The sequence below is a fragment of the Heterodontus francisci genome, chromosome 5 (assembly GCF_036365525.1).
Source record: "Heterodontus francisci isolate sHetFra1 chromosome 5, sHetFra1.hap1, whole genome shotgun sequence".
NCBI classification, from domain to species: Eukaryota; Metazoa; Chordata; class Chondrichthyes; order Heterodontiformes; family Heterodontidae; genus Heterodontus; species Heterodontus francisci.
This window is the reverse complement of record NC_090375.1, coordinates 152,749,637-152,764,195: the sequence shown is the minus strand read 5'-3', so window position 1 is coordinate 152,764,195 and position 14,559 is coordinate 152,749,637. Positions and strand designations below refer to the sequence as shown.

Genomic DNA, 14,559 nt, shown 5'->3' with positions numbered 1-14,559 from the left:
ATTGGTAAAAGCAAAAGGGACATGAGGAAAAACTTTTTCACGCTGCAAGTGGTTAAGGTCTCGAATGCACTGCCTGAGAGTGTGGTGGAAGCAGGTTCAACCGAAGCATTCAAAAGGGAATTAGACTGTTACATCAAAAGGAAGAATGTGCAGGGTTACGAGGAGAAGGCAGGGGAAAGGCACTAAATGAATTGCTCTTTCGGAGAGCCAGTGCAGGCGCTATGGCCTGACTGGCCTCCTTCTGCACTGTAACAATTCTGTGATTTGGTTAGAATGTGGAAAAATGTGAACTTGTCCCTTTGGCAGAAAGAATAGAAAAGCAGTAGATTATTTAAAAGGAGAGAGATTGTAAAACTCTGTGGCACAGGGGGATCTGGGCATCCTGGTACATGATTAACAAAAAGTTAGTATGCAGGTACAGCAAGTGATTAGGAAGGCAAATGGAATGCTGTTGTTTATTGCAAGGGAAATGGAATATAAAAGCAGGGAAGTTTTGCTACAGTTGTACAGGACGTTGGTGAGACCACATCTGGAGTACTTAGAATATAACTGCATTATAAGGTTCACTCGACTGATTCCTGGGATGAAGGTGTTATCGTTATGAGGACAAGTTGGGCCTGTATCCATTGGAGTTTAGAAGAGGTGATCTTATCAAAACATATCAAATCCTGAGGGGACTTGACAGGGTGGATGCTGAAAGGATGTTTCCCCTTGTGGGGAGAGACTAGAACTAGGGGACAGTTTAAAAATAAGGGGTCTCTCATTTAAGGTGAAAATGAGGAGAAATCTTTTCTCAGAGGGTTGTTAGCCTGTGGATTTCTCTTCCCCAGAAAGCAGTGCAGGCAGGGTGATTGAATATTTTTAAGGCTGAGTTCGATAGATTCTTGATCGACAAGGGAGTCAACAGTTATAGCGTGTACACAGGAAAGTACAGTTTAGGCCACAATCAGATCAGCCATGTTCTTATCAAATGGCGTAGCAAGCTTGAGGGGCTAAATGGCCTACTCCTGCTTCCAATTCATATGCTCGTATGTTGGACCTTGAGAAATGGCAAGCTGCCTCCAGTCCTCCTCATCTCACGCAACGTGAGCTCGCTTCCCTTGCAAGCACATAAAATAACACTGGTCATTTGCCCATCATAGACACGCACCATGCCTATGTTGGTGGCAGCCTCACTTTGCATCATGGCTCTGCAGGGATGCCTGCTGCAAGCAGTCATTCATCACTGGCAGTGCAGGGATTAACTCTAACTGATCAGTGTCTTCCACAGAGAGTCAAATGTGCATCTGACAGCCAATGTTGCTGCCTGGGCATTGCCGCTGACTGGGTGAGCAACCTCTTCTCCGATTTAATTTCATATTCTTTTGTGACATTTAAGGCTGCGAGCTTAGTGTTATGCACTGCACTCACCTTGCTCGACCACATCGGGTCATTGATCCTTTTCCTGCACTACAGCAATGGACATGGGACCACCCATGGCTGCACACCTCCTCTGCGATTTCCAGCCATGCCCTCTTCATCTGCCTAGCTGGCCTCCTCCACCCGTCACAAGGGAAAACAACTTCCCTCCATGCCCTTGCCATCTTGAGCAGCACCTCCAGGGAGGTTGCAGAAAACCTGGGCTCCATCCTTGCTCTGGCTGCTGCCATCTCTCAACAATACACTAGTTGTTAGGCCTCACTCCCAATGTCTTCCAGTGCTCCTGACTTTCAATCGATTGCTGACTGCCTTTTAAATATGGCGCCTGCCTGACATGACCCAGTACATCGCCTTTCAAAATGTCACAGACCTGAAACATTAACTGTTTCTCTCTCCACAGATGCTATTTCCAGCACTTTCTGTTTTAATTTCTGATTTCGAGCATCCGCAGTATTTTGTTTTTATGCTATGATTCTACTTGTTGTATAAACCTACAGGAAACTGGTCTAGACGACTAGCAATTTCCCAGTTCTAGGTGGAGGTTTTACATCATATGCCCTGACTGGAATATGCCCCAAAGATACTTCAGCCACATCTTAGTGAGGAAAAGTAAGACTTATCCTTGGAATCTCTTCACATAAATAAGTAAACTGTGTTCATCAGTGCTTCCCGGTCGCCCACACATCCCTCGGACCATTTAAGATCTCTGCCCAAAATGATTTGGAACAGGACCAGGTGAGTAAGAGCATGGCAGTTTGATTGCATCGTCTTCAGCATTCATTCAATCGCGAGGAGTGGAATCTCTAATGTTTATGTGGGGCATGAAACGTGGAGTGTACCTCAGTTTGAGTTGATACACATACATTTTTTTTCATCATTCATGGGATGTGGGCATCGCTGGCCAGGCCAGCATTTATTGCCCATCCCCAATTGCCCTCGAGAAGGTGGTGGTGAGCTGCCTTCTTGAACCGCTGCAGTCCATTTGGGGTAGGTAACAGTGCTGTTAGGAAGGGAGCTCCAGGACTTTGACCCAGCGACAGTGAAGGAACGGCGATATAGTTCCAAGTCAGGATGGTGTGTGACTTGGATGGGAGCTTGCAGGTGGTGGTGTTGCCATGTATTTGCTGCCCTCGTCTTTCTTGTTTGTAGAGGTCGCGGGTTTGGAAGGTGCTTTCGAAGGAGCCTTGGTGCGTTGCTGCAGTGCATCACGTAGATGGTACACACTGCTGCCACTGTGCATTGGTGGTGTAGGGAGTGAATGTTTGTAGATAGGGTGCTAATCAAGCGGGCTGCTTTGTCCTGGATGGTGTCAAGCTTCTTGAGTGTTGTTGGAGCTGCATCCATCCAGGCAAGTGGAGAGTATTCCATCAAACTCCTGACTTGTGCCTTGGAGATAGAGGACAGGCTTTGGGGAGTCAGGAGGTGAGTTACTCGCCTCAGGATTCCTTGCCTCTGACCTGCTCTCGTAGCCACGGTCTTTATATGGCTACTCCAGTTCGGTTTCTGGTTAATGATAGCCCCTAGGATGTTGACAGTGGGGGAATCAGCGATGGTAATGCCGTTGAAAGTCATGGGGAGATGGTTAGATTCCCTCTTGTTGGAAATGGTCATTGCCTGGCACTTGAGTGGCGCAAATGTTACTTGCCATTTATCAGCCCAAGCCTGGATATTGTCCAGGTCTTGCTGCATTTCTACAAGCACTGCTTCAGTATCTGAGGAGTCACGAATGGTGCTGAACATTGTGCAATCATCAGCGAACATCCCCATTTCTGACCTCATGATTGAAGGAAGATCGTTGGGCCTAGGACACGACCCTGAGGAACTCCTGCAGTGATATCCTGGAGCTCAGATGATTGACCTCCAACAACCACAACCATCTTGCTTTGTGCTAGGTATGAGTCCAGCCAGTGGAGGGTTTTCCCCGATTCCCATTGACCTCAGTTTTGCTAGGGCTCCTTGATGCCATACTCAGTCAAATGCTGCCTTGATGTCAAGGGCAGTCACTCTCACCTCACCTCTGGAGTTCAGCTCTTTTGTCCATGTTTGAACCAAGGCTGTAATGAAGTCAGGAGCTGAGTAGCCCTGGCGGAACACAAACTGAGCGCCACTGAGCAGGTTATTGCTAAGCAAGTGCCGCTTGATGGCACTGTTGATGACACCTTCCACCACTTTACTGATGGTTGAGAGTAGGCTGATGGGGCAGTAATTGGCCGGGTTGGACTTGTCCTGCTTTTTGTGTCCAGGACATACCTGGGCAATCTTCCACATTGCAGGGTAGATGCCAGTGTTGTAGCTGTACAGGAACAGCTTGGCTAGGGGCGTGGCAAGTTCTGGAGCACAGGTCTTCAGTACTATTGCCAGATTATAGGAACTGCTGTTTGAAAAAGTATTCTATCCCTGAATTGTTTGGTGTTCTCAATGTCTATACATCCTCAACCCCAAAAATTCACACATAAGCCTGAATACTGCATACACCAGTTAATCAATTAGCACTTTATTTTAATTATTTACTTGCAAAACTGCAGCTGTTGCGATTGCATGCATTTATTTAGCAACTTTAATTCAAAAACATTGAAGCCTCACAAAATCATGAACTTCATGAAAAATCTTAAGATTTACAACAAGAATTTAGCTATCGACTACAAGTAAATATCAGCATCAATTAAATTTATCTACTGTGTGGGAAACTGGTGATCCAGTACAATCTGTCTGCTGCAAATACACATGGCAATTCAAACTGAGAATATGGCCATTAACTTAAGAACATAACAGGAGTAGAAGTAGGCCATAGAGCACCTTGGGCCTGCTCTACCATTCAATATCATCAGGGATGATCTTTAACATTAACTCCACTTTCCTGCTTGATCCCCATATCCCTCGATTCCCTTTGAGTCACAAAATCTATCGATCTCAGTCTTGAATATAGTCAACAACTGGGCAGCTACGACCCTTTGGGGTAGAGAATTCCAAAGATTCACAACACTGAACCAAGAACTTTCTCCTCACCTCAGTCCTAAATGGCTTAGCACTTAACCTGAGACTATATCCCCTAGTTCTAGAGTCGCCAGACTGCAGAAACAGCGTCGTAGCATCTACCATGTCATGACCTCTCAGAATCTATGCTTCACTGAGGTTACCTTTCATTCTTCGAACTCCAGAGAATATAGGCCCCTTTCCCTGAATACGATTGATCAGTTTTATACATATCCACTCTAGTTTTAACCTGTAGTTTATTGAATTCCACAAAAAAACCACAACAGTGTATTAAAACATCCCAAGGCAATTCACAGGAGCTTTATAAAGCAAAATTAGAAACTGAGCCACATAAGGCGATACTTGGGCAGATGGCCAAAAACTTGATCAAAGAGGTAGGTTTTAATGAATGTCTTTAAGAAATGTGTGTGTCTTGGAAAGTGAGGTAGAGAGGTTCAGGGACGGAACTTCAGAGCTGAGGGGCCAAGCTGCTGATGGCACAGCCACCAATGGTGAAGTGAATAAAATCATGGATGTTCAAGAGACCAGTATTAAAGGAACTCAGATATTTTGGAGGGTGGTGAGGCTGCAGAATATTTTAGAGATAGGCACAGACAAGACCCAAGCAACGATTTGAAAACAAGAACGAGAGTTTTAAAATCAAGTTGTTGCATAACTGGGAGCCAATGTAGGTCGGCAAGCACAGGGGTGATGGGTGAACAGGAGTTGGTGCGAGTTAGGTAGACCTCAAGTTTACAGAGGGTAAAACAGAGGCTGTCAACCAAAAATGCACTGAGATAGTCATGTTTAGAGGTTACAGCAGGCGAAGAGCTAAGACAGGTGCAGAGTCGGGCAATATCACAGAAGTGCAAATAGGCAGTCTACGCAATGACACAAATGTGCGTTTGGAAGCTCATCTCAGTCAAATGTAACACCAAGGTTACCAACAATCTGGCTCAGCCTCAGACATCTCCCAGGGAAAGGGAATGGAGTCGGCAGCTAGAGTGGAGCTTGGGGCAGAGAACCCCGGAAGACAATGGCTTCAACCTTCCTAATACTTAACTGGTGGAAATTTCTGCTTACCCAGTACTGGATGCCAGACAAACAGTCTGACGACTTACAGACAACGGAGGGGTCGCGAGAGATGGAGGTGAGGTGGAGCTCAGTGTTGTCAACATACACATGGAAACTGACGTGTTTTGGATGATGTCATCAAGTGCAGCATACAAATGAGAAAGAGGCGGCCAAGGAAAGATCCTTGGGGGACACCAGAGGTAACTGTGCAGCAGTGGAAAAAGAAGCCATTGCAGATGATTCTCTGCGATTAGATAGATAAGAATGCAACCAGGCAAGTGGAATCCCACCCAGCTGGACGAAAGTAGGGAGGCATTGGAGGAGGATGGTGACATCAACTGTGTTGCAGACGTGACAAAGGATGAGGAGGAATGGTTTACCCTAGTCACTGTCGCTGTCACATAGGATGTTGTTTATGACTTCGATCAGAGCAGTTTTGGGATTGTGGCATGGTTGGAAACCTGATTGGAGGACTACAGAGTTCCAGGAAGGATGGCACAAATTTGGGAGGGTAAAACACATTCAAGGACTTGGGATATGAAAGGGAAATTGGAGATGTGGCAGTAGATTGCAAGGACGATGGAGTCAACTGTTGGCTTTTGAGTGGGATGAGGAAGGTAGATTTGAAGGAGAGGGGTACAGACCTGAGGAGAGAGAATCGTTAACAATGTCAGCCAACATGGGAGCCAGGAAAGAAAGTTTGGTGATTAGTAGATTAGCGGGACTAGGTCGAGAGAGCGGAAGTGAGACTGATGGACAAGAGCAGCTCAGAAGGGGCTTGAGGGGAAATGGGAGAGAAACTGAACAAAGATACAAGCTCAGGGTTAGGACAGAGGGTGACTTAAGGAAATTTGGCCCTCTGGACTAGGGAGAAGGGAGGGATGTGGCAGAGACATCTACAGAATTGCTACGTAAAGAAATACATAAAAACAAAAGCTGTTGCATGGCAGATCATTTGCAAGAGTAGCCATATAACACCAGCTGAACATATAGCAATGGTCAGCAGAGTGTAGAAAAATAAACATTTAATTTTAGTCATTGATAGAAATAAAGAAATACTCTTAGAAATTTGTTAAAGTGTTAATTCTCTCACTACAACACTTGCAATGGAACGAAGAGCAGCAAAACTGGTCTTGTTAAGTTTTAGGTAAAGTTTGACACAACTAGACAATAAGTTTTAGGTACTTATGAAACCCAATTTTACGACTTTTTTTTTTTTACAGGCTGTGTACATTGTATTCCATTCATACAACTTTTTCCAAATAATGAGAATGTTTTTTCCTGTAATGAGATAGTAGTCATGCCCAAAGTATGAAAACACATTCAAAAATGAAGAAAACCTTAGCAATCTGAAATAATTTTTTGGCAAGGGTTTTGGCCTCGGTGAGAAAAATTTTCATGGTAAAAATAAAATTCCACATAGGCTTTAAAAAGCAATTTTAAATTTTTTTTCATACAATAATGAATTTCAAATAAAATAAGGTTATTTGACCTCATGAGTAACAAAAAACTAGAGAACTAGGAAAAATTTAAGTTTGTGACATAACCTCTCAGGACCAGATTTATCTCAGATTAATTCTGCAGACAAATCCTTGCTAACTGCTCCCTAAATTGAACTGTACGGTTATCTATTTTATTTACAAATCAAATGCCAAGTACCATTGTATAGACTTTGACCTTACCTTAGGCAAATTTTCCTTATACTGGCACTGTTTGAAGGCATCTCCATAGTAATCTGCAGCTTGATTTGCAAGTTTAGCTACTATTGCATCTTTCATTTTATCTGCAAAACAGAGTTGTCCAAAACAATGTGAACATGAGCAAACTGCTTCAAATGCCCATCTCAATTTACTCACTTCATACATCCCAATATAATCTAAATGGGTACTGCTAAAATTGTAAAGTCTACCAACCCCAGAAAATGTTGATATAAATCACATTTCAAGCACTGAAAATTAAAACTAAAAGCCATTTCATCAGATTACATATGACGTAAAACGATTTACTAAAGTAATTAAAGGGTATAATAAAGCCAACCATTCTCAAGATACAATACAATGTACAAGATACAACCTAGGGCTGCATGAAGTTTCCAAATGCTGACAAGTTGGCCCCTCCAAGTCCAGGAAACTTATGTGTTACTTATTTTGCTTGGAAAGGACCATTTATTAAACTCTTGCTTAATAGGTGGCTAAACCTTCAAGCAGAACACCAGGAAGTTCAGATATATACAAATTAGCATCAACATGGGAACAAAACTTACATATGAGCCCCAAAGCCCAACGTTATGAATCTATGCCATTCATGAGACAAAAAATGTCACCCTTGTATATTTGTATGAAGTGTTCAGTTTTGCATATAAATTACACATCGCATTTGCTCAACCACTTATAGAATGACTCAACCCAGCATATCAGCCCACTGAAAAAAATGCACAATTAAATAATAACCAAGCAACACAGTTAAAAACAGGTTTTCAAACGAGAGGAGCGTCACCATTTAGTGATTACAAATGTCACTAGAATTTTTTAAACCCTGTCAAAATGGGCTTCAAAAAGATGTGTGCGTCTGCTTAAAAGGCCACCATAAATGTAATCCGTTTACTTGGAACTTAATTTCAAAACAATGTTTAAATTCAGGATGGCCCAGCTGCTAACTAATGTTCGTCCAACTAGACTCAATAATAAACTGAAAAGTTTACATTCTGGAGATCTTTCCATAAGTTTCCAAACTCTGTAGAACTTTGCCAGCACTTGTTACTGATATTTTAGCAGGAATAAACTATGGAAAATGTAATCAGTATTCTTTTCCAAATCAAATACTTGCATAATTTTGTTTCTAAGCCTTCCACAGTAGGTATATGATTGGATAGAACATTAAGCAGGGAATTACTGGAGCTTGTAATGGTACTGTATTAATTGTGGGAGACTTGGAATCTGCATATAGACTAGGACAATCAAATTGGCAACAGTGGTCGAAAAAATTAATTCGTAGAATGTTTTTGTGAGTTTCTTGGAGCAATACATTGCAGAACCTACTGAGGATGAACCTATCTTAGGGGATCTCGTATTGTATAATGATACAGGGTTAATATGCAATGTCATTGTAAAAGATCCACTGGGAAATAGTGATCATAATATCATTGAATTTCATGTTAAGTTTGAAAGTGACATTTCAATCACAAAGAAGAATCTTAAACTTAAACAAAACCAATTGCGAAGGTACGAAGGGAGAACTGGCTAAGGTTAATTGGGTAAACAGACTGGAAGGTATGGTGGTAAATGAACAGTGGGAAATATTTAAAGAAACAATTCTAAGTGTTCAACAAAAGTACATTCCGTTCAAAACCAAAAACTCATTAAGTGGCTCACTCAGGAAGTTATGGAGAGTATCAGACTAAAAGAGGAAGCTTACAATGTTGCAATAAAGAAAATAGCAGATCTGAGGATTGGGAGTGTTTTAGAAACCAGCAAAGGGCCACCAAAAACTTCATAAAAAGGAAAAATAGAATGAGAATAAACTAGCCAGCAATATAAAGACAGACTGAAAGAGCTTTCATAAAGCACATAAAAAGGAGAATAGCTAAAGTAGATGTTGGTCCCTTAGAGACAGAGACAGGAGAAATCATCATGGGGAATGAAGAAATGGCAGAGGCAGTAAACAAATATTTTGTGTCTCTCTTCAATGTCGAACACACAAGTTCCATACCAGAAATAGGCAGTAACCTAGGGGGCTAAAAAGAGAGAGGAAATTAAGGAAATTGATATCAGCTGAGAAAAAGTATTGGAGAAACTTGAGGGACTAAAATCTGACAAGTCCCTGGGACCAGAGGGCCTACATCCTAGGGTTCTAAAAGAGATAGTTGCCGAGGTAGTGGATGCACTGGTTCCGATTTTCCAGAATTCCTTAGATTCAGGAATGGTCCCGTCAGATTGGAAGTTGGCAAATGTTTACCTCCTTTCTTGAAAAGTAGTGCGAGAGAAAACAGGGAACTACAGGCCAGTTAGCCCAACATCAGTCATTGGGAAGATGTTGGAAATTATTAAAGAAGTCTTAATGGAAAACTATAGTATGATTAGAACAAGACAGCATAGATTTACTAAAGGAAAATCCTGTTTGACAAATTTATTAGAATTTTTTGAGAATGTAATGAGCCGGGTAAATAAAGGGGAACCAGTAGATGTAGTAGATGCACTGCTGCTCTCACATGCGTTCAAGTCTTCAGAAGAAGGAATTTTCCTCCACACAAGATCAGATGGCAGGTTGTTCAACCTTGCCATCTTAGAGCTAAGACCAAAGTACGGAAAGTCCTCATCAGGGAACTCCTCTTTGCTGACGATGCTGCCTTAACATCTCACACTGAAGAGTGTCTGCAGAGACTCATCAACAGGATTGCAGCTGCCTGCAATGGATTTGGCCTAACCATCAGTTTTGAGAAAAACGAACATCATGGGACTGGACGTCAGAAATGCTCCATCCATCAATATCGGCGACCACGCTCTGGAAGTGGTTCAAGAGTTCACCTACCTGGGCTCAATTAGCACCAGCAACCTGCCTCTCGATGCAGAAATCAACAAGCGCATGGTAAAGACGTCTGCCGCTGTGTCCACACTGGCCAAGACGGCGTGGGAAAATGGCACACTGACACGGAACACAAAAGTCCAAGTGTTTCAAGCCTGTTTTCCGCAGTACCTTGCTCGACGGCAGCAAGGTCTGGACAACGTATGTCAGCCAAGAGCGATGTCTCAACGCATTCCATCTTCGCTGTCTCCGGAGAATCCTTGGCATCAGGTGGCTGGACCGTATCTCCAACGCAGAAGTACTCGAGGCAGCCAACATCCCCAGCATGTACGCCCTACTGAGCCAGCAGCACTTGAGATGGCTTGGTCATGTGAGCCGCTTGGAAGATGGCAGGATCCCCAAGGACACATTGTACAGCGAGCTCGTCACTGGTATCAGACCCACCAGCCGCTTTAAAGATGTTTGCAAACGCAACACGAAGTCTTGCGACATTGACCACAAGTCGTGGCAGCTAGTTGCCAGCGATCGTCAGAGCAGGCGGACAGCTATAAAGACGGGACTGAAGAGAGGCAAGTCGAAGAGACTTAGCAGTTGGCAGGAAAACAGATAGCAGTGTAAGGAGAGAGCCAACTGTGAAACAGCCCCGACAACCAATTTTACCTGCAGCGCCTGTGGAACAGTCTATCACTCTAGAATTAGCCTTTATAGACACTCCAGGCGCTGCTCCACAAACGCACTTACCCATTGTCTCTCAAGACAAGGAGGCCACAAGAAGTAGGTGTAGTGCACTAGGATTTCCAAAACGCATTCAATAAGGTGCCATATAAAAGATGAATAGGCAAGATTAGGGTTCATGGTATTGGGGGCAATATATTCTCATGGATAGAGGATTGGTTAACAGACAGGAAGCAGAGAGTGGGCATAAATGGGGCATTTTCAAGTTGGCAGACAGCGAATAGTGGGGTGCGACAAGAATCAATGCTGGGTCCTCAGCTATTTACACTCTATATTTATGACTTGGATGAAGAGGCAGAGGGCTGGATTTTATATTGCCACTGCCGTAAACAATGGCGGCCCGCATGCACAGACAGTACTTCGCAGATCCGCCGCAATATTAAAAATGCTGGCTCATTTAAATGGCTGCAGCGGAGTGGGGCAGAGCCCACCCCACCCCACCCCCCCCAAACCCGGGATGACGTGGAGAGGGTGGGTGGTTCGTTCCCGGCAATAGCGTCATCAGCCTTTGTGCAGGCGCTGACGCCATTTTTAAAGGGCTTCAAGCCCTACATATCAATTTAAAATTTAAAGGGGCATTGTTTTTAAAAAATAAAATAACTTGATCTTGACCCTCTCCCACCCCACCACTAACCACAGAATTAAATGGTTAATTCCCCACCTGCCCTCTACCCATTCCCCTCCAAAACACTTAGCTGGTACACCTGAACTTCCGCCCTCCCAAAGTTCATGAGCTTCAAACTTTACCCCTTCCCACCGTCCCCTAGACGGATGAAATTACTCTGATGGTGCTCCCGTACCGCCCCCACCCCACCCCCCGCCTTCTTCACAGAGAATTTTACCTGCTCCCCCTCCCCACCAGTGTTCCAAAGGCATGGGAGTGCTGGCCACCGGCACCAATATCGCCCCAGAACAGACGGCGGGAGTGGGTAGGTCATTTATTCATTCATTTACATTTTTAAATATGCAGATTAGGCTCCCATCGCCAAGGGGCGCCACGAGGACTCACTATTACCAGTAGTATTGTGCCAGGATTTCCCAGCGTCAAGGCCCGTAGCGGGCCTCTGCCGGAGGCATTTTCCGAACCCCGCCACGACCCCAGACGTCGGGGGGGCGGGGCTGTAAAATTCAGCCAAGAGTGTAACATATCTAATTTTTCTGATGATACAAAGCTCAGTAGAAAGGTAAGCTGCGGGGAGGACATAGAGAGGCTGCAAAGAGATATAGACAGTTAAAGTAGGCAGCAAGATGGCAAATGGAGTATAATGTAGGGAAGTGTGAAGTTGTTCACTTTGGTCAGAAAAATAGAAAAGCAGAATACTTTTTAAAAAGGTGTGAAACTGGTAAGTGTTGATGTTCAGAGAGACCTGGATGTACTCATACAAGCATGCAGATGCAGCAGGCTATTAGGAAGGAAATAGCACATTGGTCTTTATTGCAAGGGGGTTGGAGTACAGGAATAAAGAAGTCTTACTAAAATTGTACAGAGCTTTGGTGAGACCGCACCTGGAATACTGTGTGCAGTTTTGGTCTCCACATTTAAGAAAGGATATACTTGCACTGGAGGTGGTGCAACAAAGATTTACTAAATTGGTCCCTGGAATGAAGGGGTGGTCCTATGATGAGAGGCTGAGTAAACTGGGCCTATATTCTCTGGGGTTTAGAAGAATGAGAGGCGATCTAATTGAGAAGTACAGGATTCTGAAAGGGCTTGATAGGGTAGAAGCTGAGAGATTGTTTCCAAAGGTCGGGGAATCTAGAACGCAGGAGCAGAGTGTGACAGAAACCACACCTGCCAGATGGAAATATATTAATTTCATCATATGGAACATTATTTGAACAATGACTGGACGCTGAACATAACTTGTTTTAAAAAGACCACAGAACAGTGGGTGAAAACATGGTTGCGCATTTGCATTCTAAAAGTCAGTGTGCATGGGGAGACAATGAGAGTACTCCCAGATTCAAATAGCCAGATGGGTTTTTGTCAAGAGACAGAGAGTCACTGAATGCGTAAGAGCTAGCATTCCACCCCCTGCCCTCTCAAGAGTGTATCTGGTAAGCTGTGAGAAATCCACAAACCTCACAGGTGAGGCTATCTCAAGAAAAATGCTGGTCACATAACTGGCCAACCTGGAGTTAATTGAATTGCGCTCACAGAACAGTTTTTGGAAGGAACTGCAATTAAACTTCAAGAAGAAAGCAATCCCTCTCTCTGTCGCTCTCTCTCTCAAGCAAAGTTCCAGGGACCCACAGAAGTAACTTAAGCCTCAAGACAGAAGACCAGCGCAACAAGTTTGAAAGTGTGCACTGGGCCCCAATGAAAACTGCAAGACTTGACTTCAAAGACTTGACATCCAACCCAAAACCAGTAACTGAACTCCAGCTGTTACATCAAACCTTTCCCCTTGAATTCTTTCTCCTCCTGTCTCTATTTGCATGCGTGTTTATCGCATATACATGCTAATGTGGTCGCATCACGTATTTTTAGTAGTTTTAACTGAGTCAGAGTTTTAAGGTTAATAAACTTACAGCTTTCTTGTTTAAATTTCTTTGCAATTACAATTAGAGAAGTGAGCAAGGACTCACTGAGGGGAAGCGAAAACCACTATTTTAAAACCATAATTTATTTGAAACCCCACAGGCTGCATCCTGTCATCCTCTCCTTGCTGAGATGTGTAAGGTCCACAAGTGTATCCATTTCAAAGCTCCTATCTGTCATCAATTTCCTCCATGATGTTTATGCATCCTACTTCTTCAACTCTCTCAAGCTTCTAGTCCGAGGATACATTCTCACTCTAACCCTAGCTGGCTGTGAATCCTTCAATCCCCTCCCCAATTCCACTGTCAGTGATGGAACTGGTACGCTGCAACTCTCTCCCTAAAATGCACCTTATTAACTTTTTCACCATCTTCAAAAGCCTCAAACTGTATCTCTGACTGCCTTTGGTCACCTTCACGATCTGCTCTCCTTGTTGTCTATTTTGTTTAAAACTCCAATGTCATATGAAAGATACCACTGCAATTGTGGTTGAAAGTATTTTGCAATACAGAACAGAGATATGCTGAAATTTGAAGCTAAAAATGTACAATGATTCAGATTTAATTAATTCAATATCTTGATGCAAAAACATTACCAACATAATTATCTTGAAAATATTTACATTTTAATATCCGACTTCTCATTAGACCAGCCAGACTAATCAGATGTAATGCTGTGCCAGTATGACATGCAATGGCCATAATAATACAACAACATTAGTGTCCTGGTTCTCAATCTGTGGAACAGAGAGACTGTCTAATTTCAGCACAGTGAATGGTGGGAAAAATATCTATTTGTTAGGTCAGCTGTTCTAGTTAAACAACGCAGTACCATAAAGGAAATTAGCACCATTAAGGGGAAGAGCAAGAGTAAGGAACAGAGAACTCAAGAAGAAGAATAGAGTGCACAATCCTTGCAGTAACAAAGATGAGCAATAAAAACAGAACGAAAGGAGCAAGACTACAAATGAAAAAAAAAGTGAGGTCAACGAGTATGTTAGCAACATAGGCTTTGCACACATACCAGAACCACAGCCATTGAAACAAGAGCCCATGTCCACTTTTCTTGTGTGCTTGGTGCTGGGTGGGAGTGGGAACAACGCAGCTTGGCCCAAAACAGTGAGCTTGCTATAATTATTTTTTGTTATTGACATCATTCCATTTTTTAAAATCCATTTTGTTGGGGGGGGTCATTGCATGAAAAATTACTAAAATATCAGCACTTGAGAAAGGTGTACCATTTTTATTAGCACAGCTGGAAAGGCAAATATTGAAAGCAAAGTTTTGTAAGTGTCA

At 43.2% G+C, this 14,559-nt stretch overlaps 1 protein-coding gene across 2 annotated transcripts in view; it reads right to left on the bottom strand.

The window, feature by feature from the left end:
- Positions 1-14,559, bottom strand: part of pdcd6ip (programmed cell death 6 interacting protein) — a 116,594-nt gene that overhangs the window by 56,828 nt on the left and 45,207 nt on the right. For both annotated transcript variants that reach the window (XM_068032256.1, XM_068032257.1), the window contains exon 6: positions 7,149-7,249. In XM_068032256.1, the coding sequence (XP_067888357.1) occupies positions 7,149-7,249 (101 nt within the window). The remainder of the gene's footprint in view (positions 1-7,148; positions 7,250-14,559) is intronic.